At 40.5% G+C, this 25,891-nt stretch overlaps 1 protein-coding gene across 1 annotated transcript in view; it reads left to right on the forward strand.

Annotated features, from left to right (window-relative positions):
* cysltr1 (cysteinyl leukotriene receptor 1) overlaps nt 1–25,256 on the forward strand; it is a 40,747-nt gene extending 15,491 nt beyond the window's left edge. The window contains exon 2 of the mRNA XM_056232541.1: nt 24,167–25,256. Within this exon, the coding sequence (XP_056088516.1) occupies nt 24,181–25,236 (1,056 nt within the window). The 5' untranslated portion in view covers nt 24,167–24,180 and the 3' untranslated portion in view covers nt 25,237–25,256. The remainder of the gene's footprint in view (nt 1–24,166) is intronic.
* The last annotated feature ends 635 nt before the right edge of the window (nt 25,257–25,891 follow it).

The following is a 25,891-nucleotide window of genomic DNA, read 5'->3' on the forward strand; positions in this document are numbered from 1 at the left end:
CGTAGGCGATTGTAGGCCGGATCTGTATCTGTATGCATGGGACTGTCTGAATACCGGCAGAATTCACATTTTTGTTGTAAAAAGAGACACATTATGCAGAAGTATAGTATAGTTTGTATGTGTGTGTGTCAGAGCCTGCCGTTGCTGTGTGACGCGCGTGTCGTGACGAGCTGGACGCGCTCCGAGAGAAGGCCGTTAAAATCGATTCCCTATTTTCGGTTTCGATACTTGTGTTGGTTGGTCCGATCGATTGTGCAATCGATTTTCGAACGTAAAGTGACAGCCCTTTTGCAAAGTAATTCACAAAATAATTAATCAGAGACACAAATGCCATACAACCGTAAGGGCTCAAACATATAGCCTATCAATGATAATATTGTGGTAAAAAAAAATTAATTGCTTATAATTAACATGACAATGTGTACAAAACTAAAGTGGCCTAAATTCACGTTTATTTTTTACGTTTCTGTCAGTCTGAGGTGTTGTTGCTATAACGCGTTGCTATGGGTTGCGTCAAGTTGTGTGTGTGTCTTGCTTCGGTCTTGTGAGACGGATTTTTATGGTTAATTGTATATATATATATTTATCTAAAATGAATTTACAATTTTATTAATACGTTCATATGTTTAAAAAGAAGAAGAATGTATTTATGTAAATTCAAATATATATATATTTTTTTTTAGCCTACATAATTTTTTGGCGGCACCCCTGACAAAGTCAGGGGGCACCCCAGTGTGCCGCGGCACCCACTTTGAGAAAGGCTGCTCTAAAACACTGAAAACGAGAATGCAGCTAATACAGTTATTTGTATCTGTCGTACAGATGACTCTGACCGTTTAGCTAAACCAGGTTTGAGACAAGTTAATGTGTTGTGTCTTTAGACGTGACCCCCCCCCCCCCCCCCCCATATATATAGCATTATTAATCAGCATATAAAGAGCATTTAATAATAAACAATGTTAGAATTTGGGAAATTATTTAGTTATGGCAAGGAAAGACAAAATCTTTTTTTAAATTACTAGTTAACTTTATTTTGTCCTCATGATGAGATTTTTGATTATTAGATTATATACATTGTTTGTTTTTAGTAGTTTATTGCTTTGAGTAAAATAGCAATTTTGGGTATCACTATTTAGTAATTATTATAGTATACTATTATAGTAAAATAATCACTATTTTGGCTCTCTGGGCCCAAGATTCTCACATCAACTTTCTTCTTTCTTTTTTAATTTTTTTTTTTCAAACAGTGCAAATATGCAACATAAGGTATTAATAATTTTAACCGAAATTAAATATGTAAAATTAAATAAAATACTGTATTTCAAGGACATAGGAGATAAGGAAGAGTACTAGATGGAAAATAAGGTCATTAATACAAACTTAAATATGCTAAACACTAAACTTTTCAAGCCTCAACCATCAAGTATCAACCTCACGTTCTGTGCCAGGAACACCAGCCTGTCGACCATTCCTGGCTTCAGTGCTGCCCTGCCACGTGTGACGACATTGCCCCAGTGCCGAATGCCCTCTCAGAGGGTCGACTTGTGGCAGGGATGCAAAAGTACTTCTTTGCCAGACAACTCACACGTAGGAAATTAGATCCATGAAATTGCTACGACTCCACAGGATCAGTCTCACTGTCTGGTGCCATTGCAGGAATGTATCTGTTTAGCTCTTGCTCAATGACCGGCTTCTGTGAGGTAGATGCAGATGCACTGCTGGTCTTCTTAGTGTGTATTCACACCTGTCTTGTTTGGTTCTATTGAATCGAACTCAAGTTCGTTTCCCCCTGGTGCGGGTCTTTTGGGCAGGTGTGAATACAGCGATCGCACTCGGGGGCGGACCAAACAACCGTACCGAGACCCAGCTGAAGAGGTGCTGTCAAAGGGATATTCCTACTGTTGTCTGTGTCATTAATGTTAATAAAACAACAAAACACAGCTTTAAGATAGATTAAACTAAATTTCATTTCTACAGTGAACAAATAATGTTATTTTACATGTAGGCTTAATTATTAATTTCTGTACCTGTATACTACTGTTAGGCAAGGCAAGTTTATTTATATAGCACATTTCATACACAATGGTAATTCAAAGTGCTTTACATAGAAGAAATTAAAATAATCAAAACAAATAAGAATAATTAAAACAGTTTAGAATAAAAACTAAAATAAAGTACAGTACAGTAAAAACAGCCGGACGAACAGTGGCACAGTGCTCATTCAGTAAATGCATAGCTAAATGTTAGACTCAGTAACTGGTTTAATCCAGCAATCCAGCCGTTGTGTGTGCTGATGCGCCAGGGAGAAAATAAGCTGATCCCTGGAGCCAGCCGTATACTTCAGCCATTAACACCAGACAGAAGGATATTTACATCATCATATGGAAGGAAACGTAAATGGTGGTTATATTGGAGAGAGCAGAGTGCAAATCAGCATGAAGTTTAACATCTACTCTTATATAATGTAAATAACCACCACCAGGGCAGTGTTCTCCACCAGGAGGGCTTCAGTCTCAGAGGCAGCTCTCACCTTAATGTCCTCCAGCTTCTCAGTGGGCCGGTAGTCTTGAATCTTGGGTCCAAAAAGGTAGCCATGGTGAGTAGCTTATCTTTTGCAGGCTCAGTATACTTGTCGTTCAAATAATTGAGAACCTTAGTCTTGATCTCCTGGGTCAGTTTCCTCTTTTGGATTCAGACCTCTGTATTTACCAGATGACAGGCTTCAAATAGGACACGCTCACGCATGCTTCTCCTGACAGGGCATCTGCAAATTCCTGGAGTGGCTTCAGTGCTCCTGTGACTGACTCCAAGACCATGATGTCTTGCCACGTTGGTACAAGGTGCCGTGTCTTTTTGTCTGATGCCAGGACTTGTGTAATTGCTTTCTACTGCTCCAAGACTCTTTCAATCATCTGCAAACGAGATCCCCACCTTGTTGGGGATTCTGTGATGAGCGTGTGTGGGAGAGGCTTCTTTCAATCTGTGCACTCATCAGGGCCTTCTGTTTTTTCCAGCTGTAAGAAACTGATGTGCCAACTATCTTCTTGCACACTTATGTGGCCTGAAAAATCCAGGTTTCGTTTTGGACACTCCTCTCCGGAAATTGCAAATAAGAAATAAAAATATTAGGGTGAAAAATAATTACAATAGAATAACAATACAATAAAAATCACTGTAATGCATACATAGATTCACATTCAACAACTAGCTGTGATACAAGAGAGACTGGATCATCGTTTTAGCACATATGAATCAGACCCCGAAGCCGCCGCCAGGCGCCGCCATTTGTGCCATTTAGAATTTCAGCCGCCGCCAGCCAATAATTTCATAAGCCAAATTGAGCCGCCATCTGATAAAGTTTGGCTGAGCCGGCTAGAATTATTTGCATCAAATAATAATTCTATCACATAGAGACATACACACACGAAATATATAAACAATACACAAGATCTATTTTCCCACTGGATTCATAACAGCACAGTCTTGTGCTCGTTGCTACGATACACAGACTTATAGCACTGAACGTGATATTACTGCAGTAACAAACCACCGTTTCCACATTGCTAATTCACGACGCATGCTTCAGTGTATTGAAGTGAAATGTGCAAAACCTTGTCCAAAATAATACTGATAACAGTGTGTGTACTGTTTATATTAAGGCGAGACACTGCAGGCAAAAACATCGGGGTTTTTTTACTGGTTAATTTTGAGATTTTTGGATATTTGTCTTCAGTAACATGTCTTCTTTCAGACTTGTGGTGAAAAAAAGTCCGAAATACACATTTAGGTCTTTATTTTACTACACTTCGTCTGTTTGCGTCTGTATATTTCTCATAAATTCAACAAAAGTTTGCGTTCTTAATCAACATACTTCTCCGTGATCTCTGCCGTCACCCTCTCATCACATGCACCGTTAGGAAGCTCTCTCTCTTCTGTATAATCCTGTTGGATCCAAATATGGTAATTTCCTTTTTATCAGCAACCAATCGTGAAAGTAAAAAGACTGAATGCGCGATCTCATTGGCTGATGATAAATCTTTAAAGCCAGTTTTCTCAAAATGACCTGCTTCAGCCATTTGCAGCTATGAAAAGTTTGGCGGCTGCAGCAGCCATTTAGGTTTTGGCTGAGCCGGCTAGCCAGCCAATAACTTCATCAGCCAGCCATTATTCTCAAAACAAATGGCTTCGGGCTCTAATATGAATAGTATTTTAAATGTGTAACTTTAACACCACTCAGACTGCTTTAATTTCTAACTGTGAGCATTGGCTCTGGCCCTTTTGTACTAATTTACACTAATGTTTAAACAACTTCAACTGTGGAGTGTGTTGTCAAAAGTACCGATTTCGTTACCAAGTCGGTACTGAAATTTAAAAAATATGACGATACCAGCATTTCCCTCTAGCATTTTGAGCGCTGTTGAACAGATTCTTAAACACCTCTGATTGGCCATTGTGTTCACGAGTTCAACATATGTCTGTGATTGGCCATTGTGTTCACGCGTTCAAAATATGTCTGTGATTGGCCATTGTGTTCACGCGTTCAACATATGTCTGTGATTGGCCCTTGTGTTCACGCGTTCAACATATGTCTGTGATTGGCCCTTGTGTTCACGCGTTCAACATATGTCTGTGATTGGCCATTGTGTTCACGCGTTCAACATATGTCTGTGATTGGCCCTTGTGTTCACGCGTTCAACATATGTCTGTGATTGGCCATTGTGTTCACGCGTTCAACATATGTCTGTGATTGGCCATTGTGTTCACGCGTTCAACATATGTCTGTGATTGGCCCTTGTGTTCACGAGTTCAACATATGTCTGTGATTGGCCATTGTGTTCACGAGTTCAACATATGTCTGTGATTGGCCATTGTGTTCACGCGTTCAACATATGTCTGTGATTGGCCCTTGTGTTCACGCGTTCAACATATGTCTGTGATTGGCCATTGTGTTCACGCGTTCAACATATGTCTGTGATTGGCCATTGTGTTCACGCGTTCAACATATGTCTGTGATTGGCCCTTGTGTTCACGAGTTCAACATATGTCTGTGATTGGCCATTGTGTTCACGCGTTCAACATATGTCTGTGATTGGCCATTGTGTTCACGCGTTCAACATATGTCTGTGATTGGCCCTTGTGTTCACGCGTTCAACATATGTCTGTGATTGGCCATTGTGTTCACGCGTTCAACATATGTCTGTGATTGGCCCTTGTGTTCACGCGTTCAACATATGTCTGTGATTGGCCCTTGTGTTCACGCGTTCAACATATGTCTGTGATTGGCCATTGTGTTCACGCGTTCAACATATGTCTGTGATTGGCCCTTGTGTTCACGCGTTCAACATATGTCTGTGATTGGCCATTGTGTTCACGCGTTCAACATATGTCTGTGATTGGCCCTTGTGTTCACGCGTTCAACATATGTCTGTGATTGGCCCTTGTGTTCACGCGTTCAACATATGTCTGTGATTGGCCATTGTGTTCACGCGTTCAACATATGTCTGTGATTGGCCCTTGTGTTCACGCGTTCAACATATGTCTGTGATTGGCCATTGTGTTCACGCGTTCAACATATGTCTGTGATTGGCCATTGTGTTCACGCGTTCAACATATGTCTGTGATTGGCCATTGTGTTCACGCGTTCAACATATGTCTGTGATTGGCCCTTGTGTTCACGAGTTCAACATATGTCTGTGATTGGCCATTGTGTTCACGCGTTCAACATATGTCTGTGATTGGCCCTTGTGTTCACGAGTTCAACATATGTCTGTGATTGGCCATTGTGTTCACGCGTTCAACATATGTCTGTGATTGGCCATTGTGTTCACGCGTTCAAAATATGTCTGTGATTGGCCCTTGTGTTCACGCGTTCAACATATGTCTGTGATTGGCCCTTGTGTTCACGCGTTCAACATATGTCTGTGATTGGCCCTTGTGTTCACGCGTTCAACATATGTCTGTGATTGGCCATTGTGTTCACGCGTTCAACATATGTCTGTGATTGGCCCTTGTGTTCACGAGTTCAACATATGTCTGTGATTGGCCATTGTGTTCACGCGTTCAACATATGTCTGTGATTGGCCATTGTGTTCACGCGTTCAAAATATGTCTGTGATTGGCCCTTGTGTTCACGCGTTCAACATATGTCTGTGATTGGCCCTTGTGTTCACGCGTTCAACATATGTCTGTGATTGGCCCTTGTGTTCACGCGTTCAACATGTCTGTGATTGGCCATTGTGTTCACGCGTTCAACATATGTCTGTGATTGGCCATTGTGTTCACGCATTCAAAATATGTCTGTGATTGGCCCTTGTGTTCACGAGTTCAACATATGTCTGTGATTGGCCATTGTGCTCATACGTTTACAACATATGTCTGTGATTGGCCATTGTGTTCATACGTTTACAATATATGTCTGTGATTGGCCCTTGTGTTCACGCGTTCAACATATGTCTGTGATTGGCCATTGTGTTCATACGTTTACAATATATGTCTGTGATTGGCCATTGTGTTCACGCGTTCAACATATGTCTGTGATTGGCTACAACGATCAACGCTTCAAAAATATGTCACTGATCGCTTACACAGATACACACGGGAGCGTTTGAACACTGGCGTCAATCAGCAGATCCCTAATATATCCACTGATAGACGGATCTGCTGAGAGAGGCCTGCTTTCAAACGCTCCCGTGTGTATCTGTGTTAGCCAGACCTCCCAGCGGGCACCTTGATATCAGTTTGACATCAAAAGATAGTCGAGACGTGATCAAGATGCTGCATATCATTTAAGGTCAGTTTGGAAGGCAACGTCTTCCAGTGGTAATTATGTGAAAAGAAAAAATTGGGGATAATGTAATTGATTTAATGAAATTGGTTTAATGTATATACAGGTCAATATGTTTGACATTCAGTTTACATTAAATCAATGTCATGGTTTAGATGTCAAATTGATATCATATGGACATCACATTGACATAAATTATTTGTGTGTTTGATTGATATTTATTGCATATGAATTCTTTCTCAGCCTGATTAGTTTAAATATATTTTTTTTTCTTAACTGAGGCCTCGAAACATCCATTTGGCACATCTCCTTTTGAACTGTGTGTAGACGTTGGATTTGTGCATGTGCCCAACTGTAAAATTGCTGTGGGTGGACTTTAACTTAATAAAAAAATAACAATTTCGTACTGGTTTCTAATTTTATTTACATACCCATGCTGAAATGGAAGCAGTGGAGTGATTATTGTAATATTGACAATATTGTAATACCACATTTACAAGGTTACCAGTCAATTATCATCAAATTTACATGGCAAGTTGGGGTCAATGCTCATATGGCTGAAATAGCTTAGTTGGAGAGCGTTAAACTGAAGATCTAAATGTCCTTGGTTCGATCCCGAGATTCGGCAAATGACGAATGTGTGAGTGTTTGTGTGTTTGTGTATTTTGTGTATATGTTCGGGTTGAGGGCATTGTCCCCCATTAGAAAATTGTGATTTTAACAAGTAAACGAAGCATTCTGGCAACATCTGCTTCTAGAAAAAAACATTTATACTAAGGCTGGGCATTGACACAAATTTCACAATTTGATTCGATATTGATTAACTTGGGGCCTATCAGGTACAGTACAGAGCAACTTTTATGTAATGTACCATGTATGGGGGATTTTTGGTGGTTTAAATATATTTATTCTGAAGCAATGTTCTTATCAGTGTTCAATCAACTTTTACATACTTAAATCTGCATATTTGTGATATTTACTTTTATAAAAGGCTTTTTTACCTTATTAAATGTATGTGTAATAAGAGTCCACTGGAGGCAAGTTTGCAGAACCCAAGTGTATTTTCATTATACTCAAACATGATCAAACATAAAACAAAGGCTTGGCTTTTTTTATGGCTTGATAAACATGGACTTAAACATAAACATGATCTTACCAACAGTGGTTACACATAACAATACTTGACAAAGACGCATGGCAAACATCAGGGCTTAAATACACATAAGGACTAATGACTAACTAGACACACATGTGAACATGATTAGACAATGAACTAAGACAACAGGTGTGTTCTACATTGGCTGTGGCTGGTTGTAACCGATCGGCGAGAGTTGCAGGCGGGAGGAGCTGCAAACGGAGACGTGAAGTCGGACTCTTTCTGCTTCCCGAAGTCACTCTCACGTGGTGTTTGCATACTTTACCACAGCTGAAGTGAAATAAATGCAATATTTGTCAAATACCCAGACGTTTCAGATACTTTTCCATTTAATACTTTATGTACTGCTAAATACATTGTCTGTTTATACATGAATAAAGGTCAACATAAGCCTATACTATTTAAATACCAATGTAGTGGGGTCTATGTTTTTTTAATCAGTTTTATTTGGATAAACATGACACAATATAACATTGTGACTACATGAAAAGAGCTTTTACTGTTATAAAACAGATTTGTGAACATTAGTGGAACTGAAGGTGTTCCACGTGAACGTTGTCATGTGGTCGATTCATCCAATCGTGGAACAGTTGTGTCGTCATCAGAGCTTGTGCAGTCGCTCTGGAGAAGCGGCGCTGGCTGAGTCCTCCGGCTGCTCTCGAAACCATCTAGCGGTACTTGGATGGCATACGACACGTCACGCGGCCTCTGCGCTGTATCAAGTCGGACACAATTTCTAACCGGCATGCACTGCTTTGAGTCAGCCACCGATCGGTCTGCGGAGAGCTGCATGAAGTCACATGGCTTCACACTTTGGACTAAGTGGACTAAGCCACATTTCCCATTCGTCCTCCTCGTCCACTGGTGAGTGTCGTGAATAGTTGATGTATCAGCTTCTCTCACTTCCATTGTGCATTTTACTGTCGCCAATGTGTCTGTTTTAGTTATCACCCTCATTGACTCTGGGTCAGGCAGGAACTTCATCTCCAGGGAGCTCTGCACCAACTCAACCTCCAAAAGACTGTCAATGAGACAAGTTACCAAGTACACTCAGTAACTGGAAAACCGCTCAGCTGTGAGAATTTCCGCTTCCGCACTGGTTCCATACAACTCTGTGTTGGTCAATTACATTGTGAAGAAATCCATCCTCTGGTTCTGCAGAAGTTCAACGCTGGCGTCCATTGCATGTCAAATATCAACCAATCATCTCATGGACTTCTGGCAAAATCATGAAGTGGGGTGATCACTGTTTAAGCTACCCATTTCCCAGACGTACTGCTGCGGTCTCCCATTCCTGTTCAACCTCTTCAAGGAATTCCACCTTCAATGAAAGCCCGATCGAACTCCAATCAGTGGAAAATCCTGACTGTTATGCCCCCTTCAGAGATGTTTTTTGCCCAAGACGAGCTGCCCAAATTACCATCTCGCAGGCCATGGGACTGTGCAATCGACCTCTTTCTGGGTTAACCAGTCCGGGAATCCATCTGCCACACAAGATTTCCATCATCTGAAAGACGCCTTCAACACCGCGCCCATCATCCATTTACCGTTCTGACTGATCACAAGAATCTCCAATATCTGCGTGAGGCCAGGAGACTCAACTCCCGTCAAGCCAAATGGGCTTTAATTTTCACCATCTTCAATAGCTTTCCTATCTCGTATCCATGCTCATGATGTTACAAATTAATCTGCTGATGGAGACATTTTCCCACATCTCATCATAAGCCCAATTCAATGGTCCTTAGAGGAACAACTGAGACAAGCCAATGCCTCTGGGAATCTTGCCCAGGGGTGTCCACCAGGTCGCCAGTATATTCTACACACTCAATGTACCCCTCTAATGACCTCAAGGTTTGTCAGACAGTTTGTGCAGGGATGCTCCGATTGTGCCATTACAAAAACTAGGAGTGGACTAAATCACAGACTTAACCCCCCCTCAGATGGATTTACCTGTGTACTAGTCATAGGATCGCTTCTCCAAGGCCTGCTGACTAGTCCCTCTAAAAGGTTTACCCACCACCATGGAAACAGCTGAACATATGTTTAACCACGTCTTTAGGAACTTCAGACTCCCTGAAGACATTATTTCAGATCGTGGACTGCAATTAATTTCTTGAATATGGAAGGCATTCCTCTCTCTCCTAGGTGTGACTGTAAGCCTGTCATTTCACCCCTTTCCAGTGTGTGCTCGGTTACCAGCCACTGTTGTTCCCGTGATCCGGGGAACCATCCAACGTCCCAGCAGTGGATCACAGGTTTCGAGACAGTGAGAGGGTTGGAGATTCTGCACACCATCATTTACCTACACACTAACGCATTAATCCCACATTCCATGTATCTCATCTGAAACCTCTCACCATCCCCCTTTCTCTTCTTCTCCAACAGAGCCTGGTCCCGTGGAGGATCCCCCTTGCCTCTAGTCATGGAGGATGGAGCCATTTACTCTGTATGTGAGATCCTGGATCCCCATGCGCTGAGGTAGTCACCTGGGGTCTCATTTTATAAAACTGTGCGTAGGATCCTTAGTCTAAAGTGTGCGTGCGCCCAAAAGTCCCTCAGAGGAAGTCAGAGGAAGATTGTGCGTACTTCCGTCTCCTCCCTGAAATAACCATATATGGAGCTTACAACACCTAGTTTTAATGTATATCCTCATCTGCATATCACTTGCATATGCATATTCATCCACGTGATACCATGTTTAACAGTACAAGACATTAGGAAAATATGAGATACGGATGTGCCATAACAATAAATTGCTGTAAATCATTTACCGTATTTTCCGCACTATACGGCGCACCGGATTATAAGGCGCACCTTCAATGAATGACCTATTTTAGAACATTTTTCATATATAGGGCGCACCGGATTATAAGGCGCATAAGATACTGCAGTCAAACGTTTGACTGGGTTTGCGTTATGCATCCACTAGATGTCAACAAAAAAGTCAGATAAAGTCAAACTTTATTAAGCTTTCTGACAACTCCGTTCACTCCCATGGTAACGTTGTTCAAACGTTAAAGGAAAACTCCAGTCAATTTTAACATTGAGCTAATTTTTTGTAAATTTGGAGTGCTGTCAGTACAGATAACAACGACAAAAACCGGTGTTGCCTACACCGTGTTATCTTCTTTTTAAAATTTGCACCCTGTTGACCTGCTTTTAGCCTCTTAACAACCTTAATGTGTCATTACAAGTGCACAACCATGTGAGTGAACCTTTTTTACAGTCTATGGAGTGAACACGGTGAATCTGACTCCAGTAAATGTGAAAGATATGAATAAAAATTATGTTTATTCAGCCAGCTCACATACCCATATTTTCTTCCTGTTTTCGGTCGAAGTCCACAGTAGGCGATTGTCGAGTGTGCGCGCGCGATCATTGGTAACTAAGCAACAGTGGAGACTCAGACTGTCAGCTGTCAGCCGATGACGGTGCTGTGTGGTGTTCTGAGAATATCAGCTCAAATGGATAGTTCGGATAGTTCGTCCGAATCAGATGTTGAACACACAAAGGAGGTTTGATCGCGCGCGCGAACTCGACAATCAACTACCGTGGACTTCGGCCGAAAACAGGAAGTAAATACGGGTATGTGAGCCGGCTGAATAAAGAGATTATTCCTGCCTTGGTGAAAGCTCGGATCACAGTTGAGACTGATATATCAGCCCAGGCATCCACGATCCATTGGCAGATAGTCGCCCGGCGCTGTCTCCCCGTCTGGGTGAACGTGTGTTCATCATCCATATATAAGGCGCTCCGCATTATAAGGCGCACTGTCGTTTTTTGAGAAAATTAAAGGCTTTTAAGTGCGCCTTATAGTGCGGAAAATACGGTAGTAGACTGTCCTTGCCGTTTTTTGAGTAAATAAATCAAAATAGTATAAAATACATTTCAGAGAAAGTTTTTCTCAATCCTTTCCACTGGCCAAAGAGTTTTTTTAATTGCTTTATATTTTAAATGGAAACAGATAGGCCTTATTGTGAATATTGATCATTATTTTTGCAAAAAAAAAATTTCAGACCATGAGTTCTGCTATTATCATGTGCTAAGCAATCCTCGCTGTAGTTAAAGCATTAAAACACAGCATGCCACAGGAAAAGTGTTCAAAAGCATCGAATCCACTACAAATATTTATATTTATTAGATTATAAAAAATGTTTGTAACTTCTTAGTAATGATTTCATGTAAATTAAGTGCTTAACTCCATTAATGAGAGACATATTTAATCTGAATGTGTATATCAGATGTAAAACCTAGTTTAAATCGTATTTTTTTTATATTTAATCTGTTAATGTGAACATGCACTGTATTTATGATTAGGACTCATAATGAGGATTTAAAGTGGATTCAAAATATGCGTACGCATGGCTCAGAGTTTACTTACAGGTGTGCACATTCTCCCGTCAAGTTTGTTTTTAATAGATCACAATCTTTGCGTGGGAAGTGGCGCACGCACGTTTCCAGCCAAGTTTTGTGTGTACGCCACGTTTATAAATGAGACCCTTGGAGAACATCGTGGACTGGGAGAAGTAAGGACCCAAAGAAAGTTCCTGGGTACCAAGAGACGACATACTTGATCCAACGTTACTCACCTCCTTCCACAAGGAACATGCTGATCGCCCAGCACCACACAGCAGAGCTCAACCACCTCAACATCAGGGTCCCCGGTCCTCGAGAGTGGGCCGTGGAGGGGGGATTCTGTCATGGATTTGCCAGGCTCCAACATTACTCCCTCACTACGATCCCAATCGCCAGAGTACTATCCACCCGCACCTGCAGCTCATTACCTCATCAATCACTCTCAGTATAAAAGCACACACTTCAGTTGCACTCATTGTCTAGTCTCAGCTTGGACTTCAGGTATCTTCCCATGCGCTTGGACTGTGTATAACTACCTCCTGTGATTATACTCGGACCTCATTCCTGTATTACCAGCCCTTGTGATCCTTCTCCAGTGTCTCTCCAGCGTTCTCTCCACGGAAATAATAAAAGGTTGTGGTAAAAACACCACTTTGAATTATATTTTTTATTTTGTCTTGATCTGCTACCAAGAAAATTTGGAGTTGGGGTTGCATATAAAATAAATGCATATAATCTTATATAATAATAAATTAATCTTAATATTAATTTCAGCATTTAATAATACATGTTTAAAATCAAAATCTGTAACTGTAAGCCAGAGGTCACTAGACTCTAGACTTCCGCATTATCTGCCATTTTTACGGACAGGGTCTTAAAAATTCTTTCATAATCTATTATTAACTGTCATTTTAATTTTCCTGTTTTAATGATAATAAGCCATTTTTAATAATAATAATAATAAGCCTGGGGTCTAAGGTGTTTTTGGGGTCCTTGAGATGTTTTGACATGCCCTGACATTTGTGCTTTTTTCAGTTGCTTATAAACATATTAATGGCACAGGTGAAATTACACTCTATTTAGCACACACAGGGCTACCATAATGTGTGAGCAACATGTATGTACATGTTTGTATTGTTGAGAGAATATTGTTTATGCGTGGTTATTGAAAAAACTAAAAATTAAAGTTTCTGAAATAAGGCCACAAAACACATACTAAATATGTGTCCACAAGACTTTTGACTAATGGATGTTGTCCTAGAGTTTTTGCTTCAAAATGATCTGAAAATCATCCTGCCTAATCATTCACATTAAACAATACATTAATTAAATTTTGTAAGACACTTTTTGTTTGGAAAGGCAATATGCGTGGGGGCGTGATTCACACCTGAGAAGATAATGACCTGCATAATGAGCCTTTCATTCAGGTGTGTCACTGAGAGGGTACCACAAGAAAGAATGAGAGGACAATATATAATCCAAATATAAATGAAAGTCAAAAGCACATTTTAGTACAAAGTCATACCTGTAAACAAATCCTATTCAAATAGGCTATATAGGCCATTCTACAGAATTGGTTCAAAGTTACAGTTGGAAACATCTTGAATTTGTTTTTGTCTTTTTCCACAAATTTTGAATGCATGCGAATTGTATAATATCCAAGGAAAACATTTCTAGTAATTGTGCAGTTAATTTTCATACTGTATTTTCAGAAAGTTTTGAAATATGTCCTCTCCCCAAATGTGTCACACAAAAAACCCAATAATAGATAATTTAATGAGAAGGCTTATATTTAACTATTAAGATTTTGTTTACATCTACCTTGTAAATATATTTTGCTATTTTATTATAAAGTTTTCACATGAAAATCAACAACAATTACAATTTTAACAATATTTCAAGCGTAATTTTTTAAAAAGTATACATTTTATCATACGTATTTCAAAGTTAAGGATTCACTAGTTTGAATTGGAATAAACACTACAATAACATCTTAGTTGATTATTTTTGATAAACCAGACTATGTATTTAACATATGAGCAGAAATTGGTGAACAAAAACTTATTTGATGTGGCAGTAGTCTATTTTACAGTAAAAACTTTATAACATATCCAAAACTAGTCAACGAAATGTTGTCTTTCATATTTTGTCAGTAACATATCATTTTTATGATATATTAGCATATAAATGTTAATTTACAGTTTAATACATTGCTTATACAAAGACATTTTATTTCAACATAGGCTATTTCAGTCGATTTATACTCATTTCAGTAGGCTATAGCAATATAGTTTGGTAAAAGCTAAACTAGTAGATGTGTTCATGTAAAAATAACATGTTTACTAATGTATGTGCCAGTGTGACCCATTCATTCATTCACACACAGAAATGCGATTCAAATTTAAACAGTCTTTTTGTGGTTTACAGACACTATTTCATATCGAGATTAGAACAAAGCACTTATGAAGAACTTACTATTCACAATCCTGAGATCCGTTGCTCCTCGAAATGAAACTAAACCAGCACTTCTGAGGTAAATTTTCCATGATTATTATTACGATAGTATTATTCCTCACAGCCTTGCAAGACGACATAGAGTACATTAAGCGGATTAAACTTGGTGTGTTTTATCGAGTTGATGTGGGCGTTGACACGTTTGCACGGATCGCCTCAGATCATTTGCGTTTGTATAGCGTGCGCTCTCTGTGGGCGTGGTCACATTAACAGATAACGAGCTGTAATGAGCTGAAATAAGAACGACTGACATCTATCTCTTTTTATATAGATTACATAAACAGAGGATATTTGTTTTAGTTGTGAATTAGATCATTTAAAAGTACACACTTAAATGATTATAAAGATATATAGCTCATGCCTGGATGAATAGTATTCGCTGAGTTTTGTTCACGGTGACGGAGAGCCAGAAAGCACACCCTGTTTATTTTCTTTATTTTACAAAAGCACAATGTTTTATTTCGATTGTAAGTGGACACACAAAAAAGTAGACATTTTACAGTTTATTTTTTCATATTTCTTAAGTCTGTATGACCAAAAATGGAGTATTTTAAGTCTCTTTTGCTGCTATGTGAAAAAAATCGAGCAAAACGCGCCGCTGCGTTTGCCGACCCCAGAGGGTTGATAGGCTCTGTTTTTGCTCACATTTTAATTTTTTTTCATGAACTCACAGCACAAGCAGATTGTCACGTTTTGGGTCTTGTTCCTTGTTCCTGTTTCATGTATGTCATGTGATCCCTTGTTCAAGTCATGTGATCCTGCCATGTGTTCCCATGTCTGATTGTCATGTTGTCATTGGTTCATTGTATCATTGTTCACAGGTGTCCTTTGTCTAGTTGTTAGTCTTGTGTATTTAAGCCCTCATGTTTGCCCTGCGTCTGGGTCTAGTATTGATTGTTTCATGTTACTACTGTTGGTAGCTCTATCGATGTGCTTGTTTTGAGTTCCATGGCTTGTCATGCCTTTTTTAAAAATGTTTTATCACGTTTTGTTAATTAAAGTTGCGCTTGGGTTCTCACTTCATGAGAATACAAGGGGGAACATTTTTTAATTTGCGCTCCAGAAACTATTGCATTAATAAAAAAGCGTGCAAAAATCACAATACAAGACGGAGACTGAGAGACAGAGATTATAAACTAATACATTTATAAACGAGACGGAGACGAATACAGTGATGCAGACCCATCTAAAAGCGAAACGCATCGAATTCTTATGAAGCGAAGCCCTGGCCAAAATGGGACTATGGAGTATTTGGAATTGAAAATATGAATGCGTGGTTGTCCTCGAGGATAGTAATCTAGTTTGTAAATGTGGACGCAAAGTGGCAGCAGAAGGAGGAAACCGCTAAAACACCATCCTCCGCGCAGATGAACGTATGTCCCGTTTATAACTTAAGGCCGAATGGTTTCCTTGATGCAGTGAGAATCCAGTAATCCAGTCATTTACAGTATAACGCAGATGTCACGTAATACACGCAAACTGATAGATGGATGAATAAATCAAAAGTAGAGCTGTACAATAAATCAAATAGTGACATGGTCTGTGAATATTAAAGCGCAATCGGTTGATTAATTTCCGTGTCAATCGGTGTGAATGAGCTGCGCCGTTTGTCTACTCCATACTCAAGTACGCGTGATGCTCATGGTGTTTCAGCGTCTCACAAACAATATGAGGACATGAACACATCCAGAGCTGCTCTGAGAGAACGCCTAATGAACATTTTCATCATTTTATTTGAGAAAAAGCATTGTCAAATACACTCTGAAACAGGTCCTCACTACAACCCCTCAAAATAAAAGTTCAGTTAAACTAGAAGTCACCTTCATTTATATAGCGCTTTTAACAGTATGGATTGTTTCAAAGCAGCTTTACAGTTATAGTAGAAATTACCATAACATAGAGTGTTTAGGGTTTATGGCAGCTCTAGAATAAAGTTATTGTCCAGCTAAGTTAGTTTTGATTGATTCACTTCCGTTGCGAAGATCATAAGTTATTAACTTAGGTGCTGCTAACACGACACCGCTCTACAGAAAACTCTTAACGCGCTCTGAAAAGTTAAAATTTTCATTTGATTACCACTGTTTTTGTAATATATTTATTTGTATTAAATCATAAAAAGAAAAATGAATTTGCTCAATAAAATACAATAAAATCATAGGACTCTCTTATTCTTAATAAATTATGAATTTTAATAAATTATTAATGATAAAAAATAAGTTGTTAATCTAATTCATAATCAATTATTGAATTTAACTGGTTTAATGTATTATTGAATTTTTAATAAACAAAACAAGTAAATGGTTTCAAGTTTGTTATAACTATAACTTAACCAAAACACCTGTTTTCATTAATTTAACGGTCATTCTAACTAATAATAATCAAAGTTTAATAATACCGTTTATTTATTTAATAATTGTTTAATACCGTATATGTGATATCGTGAAACCATGATATTTTCTGAGACTGTTATTATACTGTGAAAATCTCATACCGTTACAACCCAACCCCGCTTGTAAACAGAAAAGCCATTCGTTGACCATTAACTTCAGCAAGAGCTGGCACTCGCCACCAAGTGGACAGGAGTGAGAATTACAGTCACAGCTTACAATACAGCACTCGGAGTAATCGGCTTTCAGATTTTTCCGTCACTGCTAAAAAAATTCTGTCAATGATGGAACATTTTTGGTTAACGCGACCTCTGCTGTTAGCGTTAGTGAATGTACAGTGAAGTGGTAACATGAGTTAAATGAACAATTGTATCGGAATTGACCCTTCGCAGGGAGTTTGATTGACAGGTGATCTGACCAATCATAATCCACCATCCGACATTTTTGTCCGACAAAGCAGTCAGGAGAGTTAGTAGATTAACATTGGAGGATTTTGAAACGGAGTGTATTGACGTCTTTCCGCAGTTAAAACAACATTCCTTCTGATGTTCATCCATGTTTATTTGATGCTATAAATGAACTAAAAGGAAGAGATGATCGGTTCACGAGCGGCTTTAACTGAGGCGCTACAGCGATCTGTCAGACACTTTAAAGAGCCACAAAACGGTATTTATTGTTTAAATTTCTTTTAAAAAACGACCAAATTTGAAAGTTGTGACTGTTTCATATCAAAGGTAACCTGCTCTGTCCTGTGTCAGTGTGTTGTCAGTGTCCTCTGCTCTGCGATGTGTGTTTCACTGCGTGAGAACATGGTGTGTGTGAGAGCGGTGTAGCTTGTCGGACATAGCAACAGTAACTAAAGGGGGCGGGTCTTTGCGAACGGTCAATTGACAAAGATTAATAAATGCTGAAAAACTATATTGTTCATTGTTTTGTTCATGTTAGCTAATGCAATAACCTATCCTAACAAATACAACTTTATTGTAAAGAGTTACCACACACATCTTGCATATACATCATTTAACTTTAATATTATAGAATGTATTTGTTTTAAATGCCCCTTTTATGATATTTTAAAGGTCCCTAATTTGTTTTGGACCCCCTACTACAGGTTTACATGCATCAAAGTTCAAAACACTTTCCATTTTCACCATTTTTTCACCATTTTCTCATTTTTCACCACATTTTTCAATGATTCTCAAACAACTTGCTCTGCTCTGATTGGTCAGACAGCTCAGTCTGTTGTGATTGGTCTACTCTGCTCTGATTGGTCAGACAGCTCAGTGTTTTGTGATTGGTCTACTCTGCTTTGATTGGCCAGACAGCTCAGTCTGCTGTGATTGGTCTACTCTGCTCTGATTGGTCAGATGGCTCAGTCTGTTGTGATTGGTCTACTCTGCTCTGATTGGTCAGATGGCTCAGTCTGCTGTGATTGGTCTACTCTGCTCTGATTGGTCAGATGACCCAGTCTGTTGTGATTGGTCTACTCTGCTCTGATTGGCCAGACAGCTCAGTCTGCTGTGATTGGTCTACTCTGCTCTGATTGGTCAGATGACCCAGTCTGTTGTGATTGGTCTACTCTGCTCTGATTGGCCAGACAGCTCAGTCTGTTGTGATTGGTCTACTCTGCTCTGATTGGTCAGATGACCCAGTCTGTTGTGATTGGTCTACTCTGCTCTGATTGGCCAGACAGCTCAGTCTGCTGTGATTGGTCTACTCTGCTCTGATTGGCCAGACAGCTCAGTCTGCTGTGATTGGTCTACTCTGCTCTGATTGGTCAGATGACCCAGTCTGTTGTGATTGGTCTACTCTGCTCTGATTGGCCAGACAGCTCAGTCTGCTGTGATTGGTCTACTCTGCTCTGATTGGTCAGATGACCCAGTCTGTTGTGATTGGTCTACTCTGCTCTGATTGGCCAGACAGCTCAGTCTGTTGTGATTGGTCTACTCTGCTCTGATTGGTCAGATGACCCAGTCTGTTGTGATTGGTCTACTCTGCTCTGATTGGCCAGACAGCTCAGTCTGTTGTGATTGGTCTACTCTGCTCTGATTGGTCAGATGGCCCAGTCTGTTGTGATTGGTCTACTCTGCTCTGATTGGTCAGATGACCCAGTCTGTTGTGATTGGTCTACTCTGCTCTGATTGGCCAGACAGCTCAGTCTGCTGTGATTGGTCTACTCTGCTCTGATTGGTCAGACAGCTCAGTCTGTTGTGATTGGTCTACTCTGCTCTGATTGGTCAGACAGCTCAGTGTGTTGTGATTGGTCTACTCTGCTCTGATTGGTCAGACAGCTCAGTGTGTTGTGATTGGTCTACTCTGCTCTGATTGGTCAGACAGCTCAGTCTGTTGTGATTGGTCTACTCTGCTCTGATTGGCCAGACAGCTCAGTGTGTTGGAATTGGTCTACTCTGCTCTGATTGGTCAGACAGCTTAGTGTGTTGTGATTGGTCTACTCTGCTCTGATTGGTCAGACAGCTCAGTGTGTTGTGATTGGTCTACTCTACTCTGATTGGTCAGACAGCTCAGTCTGTTGTGATTGGTCTACTCTGCTCTGATTGGCCAGACAGCTCAGTGTGTTGGAATTGGTCTACTCTGCTCTGATTGGTCAGACAGCTCAGTCTGTTGTGATTGGTCTACTCTGCTCTGATTGGTCAGACAGCTCAGTGTGTTGTGATTGGTCTACTCTGCTCTGATTGGCCAGACAGCTCAGTGTGTTGTGATTGGTCTACTCTGCTCTGATTGGCCAGACAGCTCAGTCTGCTGTGATTGGTCTACTCTGCTCTGATTGGTCAGATGGCTCAGTCTGTTGTGATTAGTCTACTCTGCTCTGATTGGCCAGACAGCTCAGTGTGTTGTGATTGGTCTACTCTGCTCTGATTGGCCAGACAGCTCAGTGTGTTGTGATTGGTCTACTCTGCTCTGATTGGCCAGACAGCTCAGTCTGTTGTGATTGGTCTACTCTGCTCTGATTGGTCAGACAGCTCAGTGTGTTGTGATTGGTCTACTCTGCTCTGATTGGCCAGACAGCTCAGTGTGTTGTGATTGGTCTACTCTGCTCTGATTGGCCAGACAGCTCAGTCTGCTGTGATTGGTCTACTCTGCTCTGATTGGTCAGATGGCTCAGTCTGTTGTGATTAGTCTACTCTGCTCTGATTGGCCAGACAGCTCAGTCTGTTGTGATTGGTCTACTCTGCTCTGATTGGTCAGATGACCCAGTCTGTTGTGATTGGTCTACTCTGCTCTGATTGGCCAGACAGCTCAGTCTGCTGTGATTGGTCTACTCTACTCTGATTGGTCAGATGGCTCAGTCTGTTGTGATTGGTCTACTCTGCTCTGATTGGTCAGACAGGTCAGTCTGTTGTGATTGGTCTACTCTGCTCTGATTGGTCAGACAGCTCAGTGTGTTGTGATTGGTCTACTCTGCTCTGATTGGCCAGACAGCTCAGTCTGCTGTGATTGGTCTACTCTACTCTGATTGGTCAGACAGCTCAGTCTGTTGTGATTGGTCTACTCTGCTCTGATTGGTCAGACAGCTCAGTCTGTTGTGATTGGTCTACTCTGCTCTGATTGGCCAGACAGCTCAGTGTGTTGGAATTGGTCTACTCTACTCTGATTGGTCAGACAGCTCAGTCTGTTGTGATTGGTCTACTCTGCTCTGATTGGCCAGACAGCTCAGTCTGTTGTGATTGGTCTACTCTGCTCTGATTGGTCAGATGACCCAGTCTGTTGTGATTGGTCTACTCTGCTCTGATTGGCCAGACAGCTCAGTCTGCTGTGATTGGTCTACTCTGCTCTGATTGGTCAGACAGCTCAGTGTGTTGTGATTGGTCTACTCTACTCTGATTGGTCAGATGGCTCAGTCTGTTGTGATTGGTCTACTCTGCTCTGATTGGTCAGACAGGTCAGTCTGTTGTGATTGGTCTACTCTGCTCTGATTGGTCAGACAGCTCAGTGTGTTGTGATTGGTCTACTCTGCTCTGATTGGCCAGACAGCTCAGTCTGCTGTGATTGGTCTACTCTACTCTGATTGGTCAGACAGCTCAGTCTGTTGTGATTGGTCTACTCTGCTCTGATTGGTCAGACAGCTCAGTCTGTTGTGATTGGTCTACTCTGCTCTGATTGGTCAGACAGCTCAGTGTGTTGTGATTGGTCTACTCTGCTCTGATTGGTCAGACAGCTCAGTCTGTTGTGATTGGTCTACTCTGCTCTGATTGGCCAGACAGCTCAGTCTGTTGTGATTGGTCTACTCTGCTCTGATTGGTCAGACAGCTCAGTGTGTTGTGATTGGTCTACTCTGCTCTGATTGGTCAGACAGCTCAGTGTGTTGTGATTGGTCTACTCTACTCTGATTGGCCAGCTCAGTCTGTTGTGATTGTTCTACTCTACTCTGATTGGACAGCTCAGTGTGTTGTGGGGCCAGTGAAAATTTGAACCACTGGCCCTTGTTGGCATTGAGAAAAAAGCGGTGAGCACTTAGGGACCGTTCGGTATTTATGGAAAGGGCCACCGGAGGAAAATAGGGGAGGGTCATGTCTTTTTATTCTTTGTTGAGGGGAGGGTCATCCAACTTTTTTTAGTCTATAGGGGAGGGTCACCCAACTTTTGTATTCATCAAAACAGCTCAATTTCAAAGTGGCTTGTTTGGTGCATATTTCTTTCCATGTAGCTACAGCTCTCTCGCTCTCGGCCCCCCATCGCTATCAGATGGGTCTGACCCAACAAAAATCCAGTTTGGCGCTGTCTGACAGTGCGCGCGCGCTTCAGTAGGCTACGCGCTCTGAAAAAGTGCATTAGAACAGAACGCCAATGAAATGTTTACCCGGCAAAGCTTTAAAGCACGAGCAAATAATGAACTTTTGGGATTGCGAATAAGTGCAGTGTCCTGTGAGTGCTACTCTACCGCTGCATTAACATGTGATGTGAATGTACGTCGAGTTTTACAGTATTGGGACTGAGGCGCCAGAACTGCAGCTGATGAGTAGCACGATACTATTTTAGTTTCCATTCTTATTATGTTTCCACAACAATGTTAGTGAGCAAATCTACTGAAATTGCCCCCATAACAGTGGAGTGTGATGTGTTGGACATAGGGCTACCACATTTTTAAATTACTATTTGTATTATTTGAAGTTAACATAATAAAATACAGACCTACACCAAAAAAATTGGGCAATTCCAGCGTTGTGGACGTGACATTTGCAGTCAAAACTTGAAATATAAATTCTCAGAAAATGCATTTAATACTGAAACGTCTGTTTATATATTCATACTCCCTTAAGGCGGGCTTACACGGTGCGATTTTTTGCTGTTTTATGAGCTCGCAGATGATTTTTTCACTCGGGAGAAATCGCGTGGAAATCGGTTGTGCTCGCATGTTGCGGCTCGTGTCGTGTGCTAGGAAGATACGAGCCGAGCCGAACCTCTCGACCTCACGATAATTTTTAAACATGTCTAAAAAGTTCGGGAGCTGTAGGCTTGAATTCGTGAGGTGTGTGCGCTGTGCAGTTGAATGAGCCGATTTGTCGATCTATCTGAATTTGACCAATCAGGAGCTGAAGAAATCCACAGAAGAAAGACGAAAATGGCAGCGCGCGAATTTGGACTATTGAAAGGGAAGCCTACTACTTTATTATGATTTTAGTATCATATTGATTAATAAATGCACACACAATTATCAGTGAACTTGATAAATGTTGCAGATATGTTTTACTATGCACAAACAAATGCCTTTCAACTTGTGTGCAAAATTCTGAATTAAATGAATGTGCAGCAATATGTACAAATAGAGTCTGTAGCTGTGTTGTAGCCATAATAAGCGCATTTAGTTTCATATTTATTTATTAATGTTTTTTTCCATCTATGTTTATTATGAAAAGTATAGCCTATACGCAATATATCGGGAGACATGGCCAGACATGATTTTGACCACTTCATTAAGTGTTGTTTTGTAGAAAGCCTTTCTTTAAAGTGAATTTCGTTTTGTATAAATTGTATCTTAATTTTAATACATTTTTCATCAACCAATTACCTGGATTTAATTAATAATTGTTGCATGCAGCACACATATGTCGAAATAAGACATAACCACAACAATCATCGAATTGTCCTGGTTTGAGACTGTTAATAACACAAAATATTATTTTTATTTTTTTCGTGTTCGCATTTATGAGGGAATTTTCTTTTTACTGACGTGACAGTTCTCCGTTACGGACATGACCGCTCTGAAAGTGACTTTAAAACTTTTACAGATAAATATATAGAAAGCTTGACATGTCTACTTTTTAACAGAATAATTCAAAACGAAAGAAAACAGACTACAGACTCTGCTTCTGTAATCCGTAAATGTGCATTTCTCTCTGGCGCGTTCACTACTGCGAAGATCGCGAGTCAGCATCATCACCTTTATATTTGCAGCCACACTGACAAAGACTTGTTTATTAATAAACAATTAAAATGTCCCCTTGAAATTATTCATAATCATTACTTTTGCCGGTTCTTTGTGGCAGCTTTAAGATACTGTATTGGCAGCGCCACCCTTACATTTTACATGAACGCGTCACCACGACCGAAAACATGATTTTTTTCAAATTATTTTTATTTTTTTTCAAATCAAAAATCGTGATACGAACCGAATTGTAGGTTTGGTCTATCAGATTCGTTACAGCCGCAAGATGAGAAAGCAGGAGTTTAGTCGTTTATCGTGAAATGACTATCTGAACATCTTTGCCAAAACCAGTACAAAAGTAATTAATAAATTATCGGGGAGGGTCATGCCTTTTTTCACAATCATTTTGGAGGGTCATAGAAAAAATTATTGCTGGCGAAGGGAGGGTCAAGTCTTTTTTGACTACAGATCTCAAATCTCCTCCGGTGGCCCCTTAAATAAATAACGAACAGTCCCTTATCAATTTTATATGAGTTGAATATTTATATTTTGAAAAATCTTTCTTTCTTTCTTTCTTATTTCAGACACCAGTAGAAGAATGGCTACGCAGAACATAACATCTCCTACGTTTAATAATTCAGAGTGTCCGTCAATTGATGACTTCCGTAACCAAATCTATTCTACAGTATACTCTGTGATCACCGTCTTTGGGCTGATGGGCAATGGCTTTGCTCTCTACGTGCTCCTCCGCACCTACCGCCAGACCTCCTCCTTCCACATCTACATGCTGAACCTGGCCGTGTCAGACCTGCTGTGTGTCAGCACTCTTCCCCTACGCGTGCTCTACTACATCAACAAAGGCCAGTGGAACCTGGGGGACTTTCTCTGCCGGCTGAGTTCCTATGCCCTGTACGTGAACCTCTACTGCAGTGTCTTCTTCATGATGGCTATGAGTTTTACCCGCTTCCTAGCAATCGTGTTCCCGGTGCAGAACCTGAGGCTAGCCACTGAGAAGAAGGCATGGATAGTTTGTGTGGGCATTTGGATCTTCATTTGCACCACCAGTTCACCCTTCCTCCTCTCTGGTCAGCATACTGATCCAAAGACAAACAAAACCAAGTGTTTCGAACCACCAGAAACGTCAGGCAGTCTAGATAAACTAGTCATGCTGAATTACTTTTCCCTGGTGGTGGGTTTTATTATACCTTTCCTGGTTATCTTGCTGTGTTATGCAGGCATCTTGCGCACTCTACTTAGAAACAACAACAGTGTGAACAAGCAGCGTTACACGCGGAACAAGGCCATTCGGATGATCGTTGTGGTGATGCTGGCTTTCTTGGTCAGTTTTATGCCCTATCATATACAACGCACGCTGCATCTCCACTTTAAAACCCGCAAAGACACTACCTGCGATGAGGTTATCTATATGCAGAAGTCTGTGGTCATCACCCTCTGCCTGGCTGCTGCCAACTCCTGCTTTGACCCAATGCTCTACTTCTTCTCCGGAGAGAACTTTCGCCACCGCCTCTCCACCTTCCGCAGGGCTTCTGGAAACATGTCTTTAACTCACCGAGGCCGGCATGTTGTCCGAAGCTCCCCGCCTGTGGAGGAGAGTGAACTGCAATCCTGTAAGGGTTCAGACAAACTTGGGTAGAGGGAAGGAAAATGAAGAAGCAGAAAAGAAAAGAAAGCTTATTCTTCAAAATAGTATTATTAATAATAATTAGAGATTCCTATGTACTACATTCCAGTATTAAGACAAATAATCTGCTCTGAAGATCTTGTGCATGACTTAGATTAATATACATTTCAATAATTATGGGAATATATTTGCAGGTAAAAATATATACTTGGGATATAAAGCATTTTCTGAAAGCATTTCATAATTCTGATATCTGAACCCACAGTAAGTGGTTATTGGATGTGGTCTGGTATTCATTATTTAGCAATTTAAAAGAACACTTAATATATAAACACAGCGCTTTCTACGTACAATGTGTCTTCGTTGTCTAATATGCACTTATGGCAGCTTTTTGGGATGTATCAATGTAAATGCTTATTTTATTGAAAATAATGTATTTTGAAAACAAATGTAGGACCTTAGAGCAAAACAGGCAGAGATGACATCAAACCCGTACAGAAGAGAGAAAGAAGCAGAACTCAAGTGGAATCAGCACTCCAGGACCATAACCACCAGAGACCCTGTGGCACCAGTCAGACTGAGCTAACTAGGCATCTTCCATTGACGATTGTATCAATTAGGTCTCCTCCAACGCAGTTAACCCAAGACAAATGGGTCTGAAGATGTA

This window comes from Rhinichthys klamathensis, unplaced genomic scaffold (assembly GCF_029890125.1).
Source record: "Rhinichthys klamathensis goyatoka isolate OS25496 unplaced genomic scaffold, OSU_Roscu_1.1 h1tg000347l_1, whole genome shotgun sequence".
In the NCBI taxonomy this organism is placed as follows: Eukaryota; Metazoa; Chordata; class Actinopteri; order Cypriniformes; family Leuciscidae; genus Rhinichthys; species Rhinichthys klamathensis.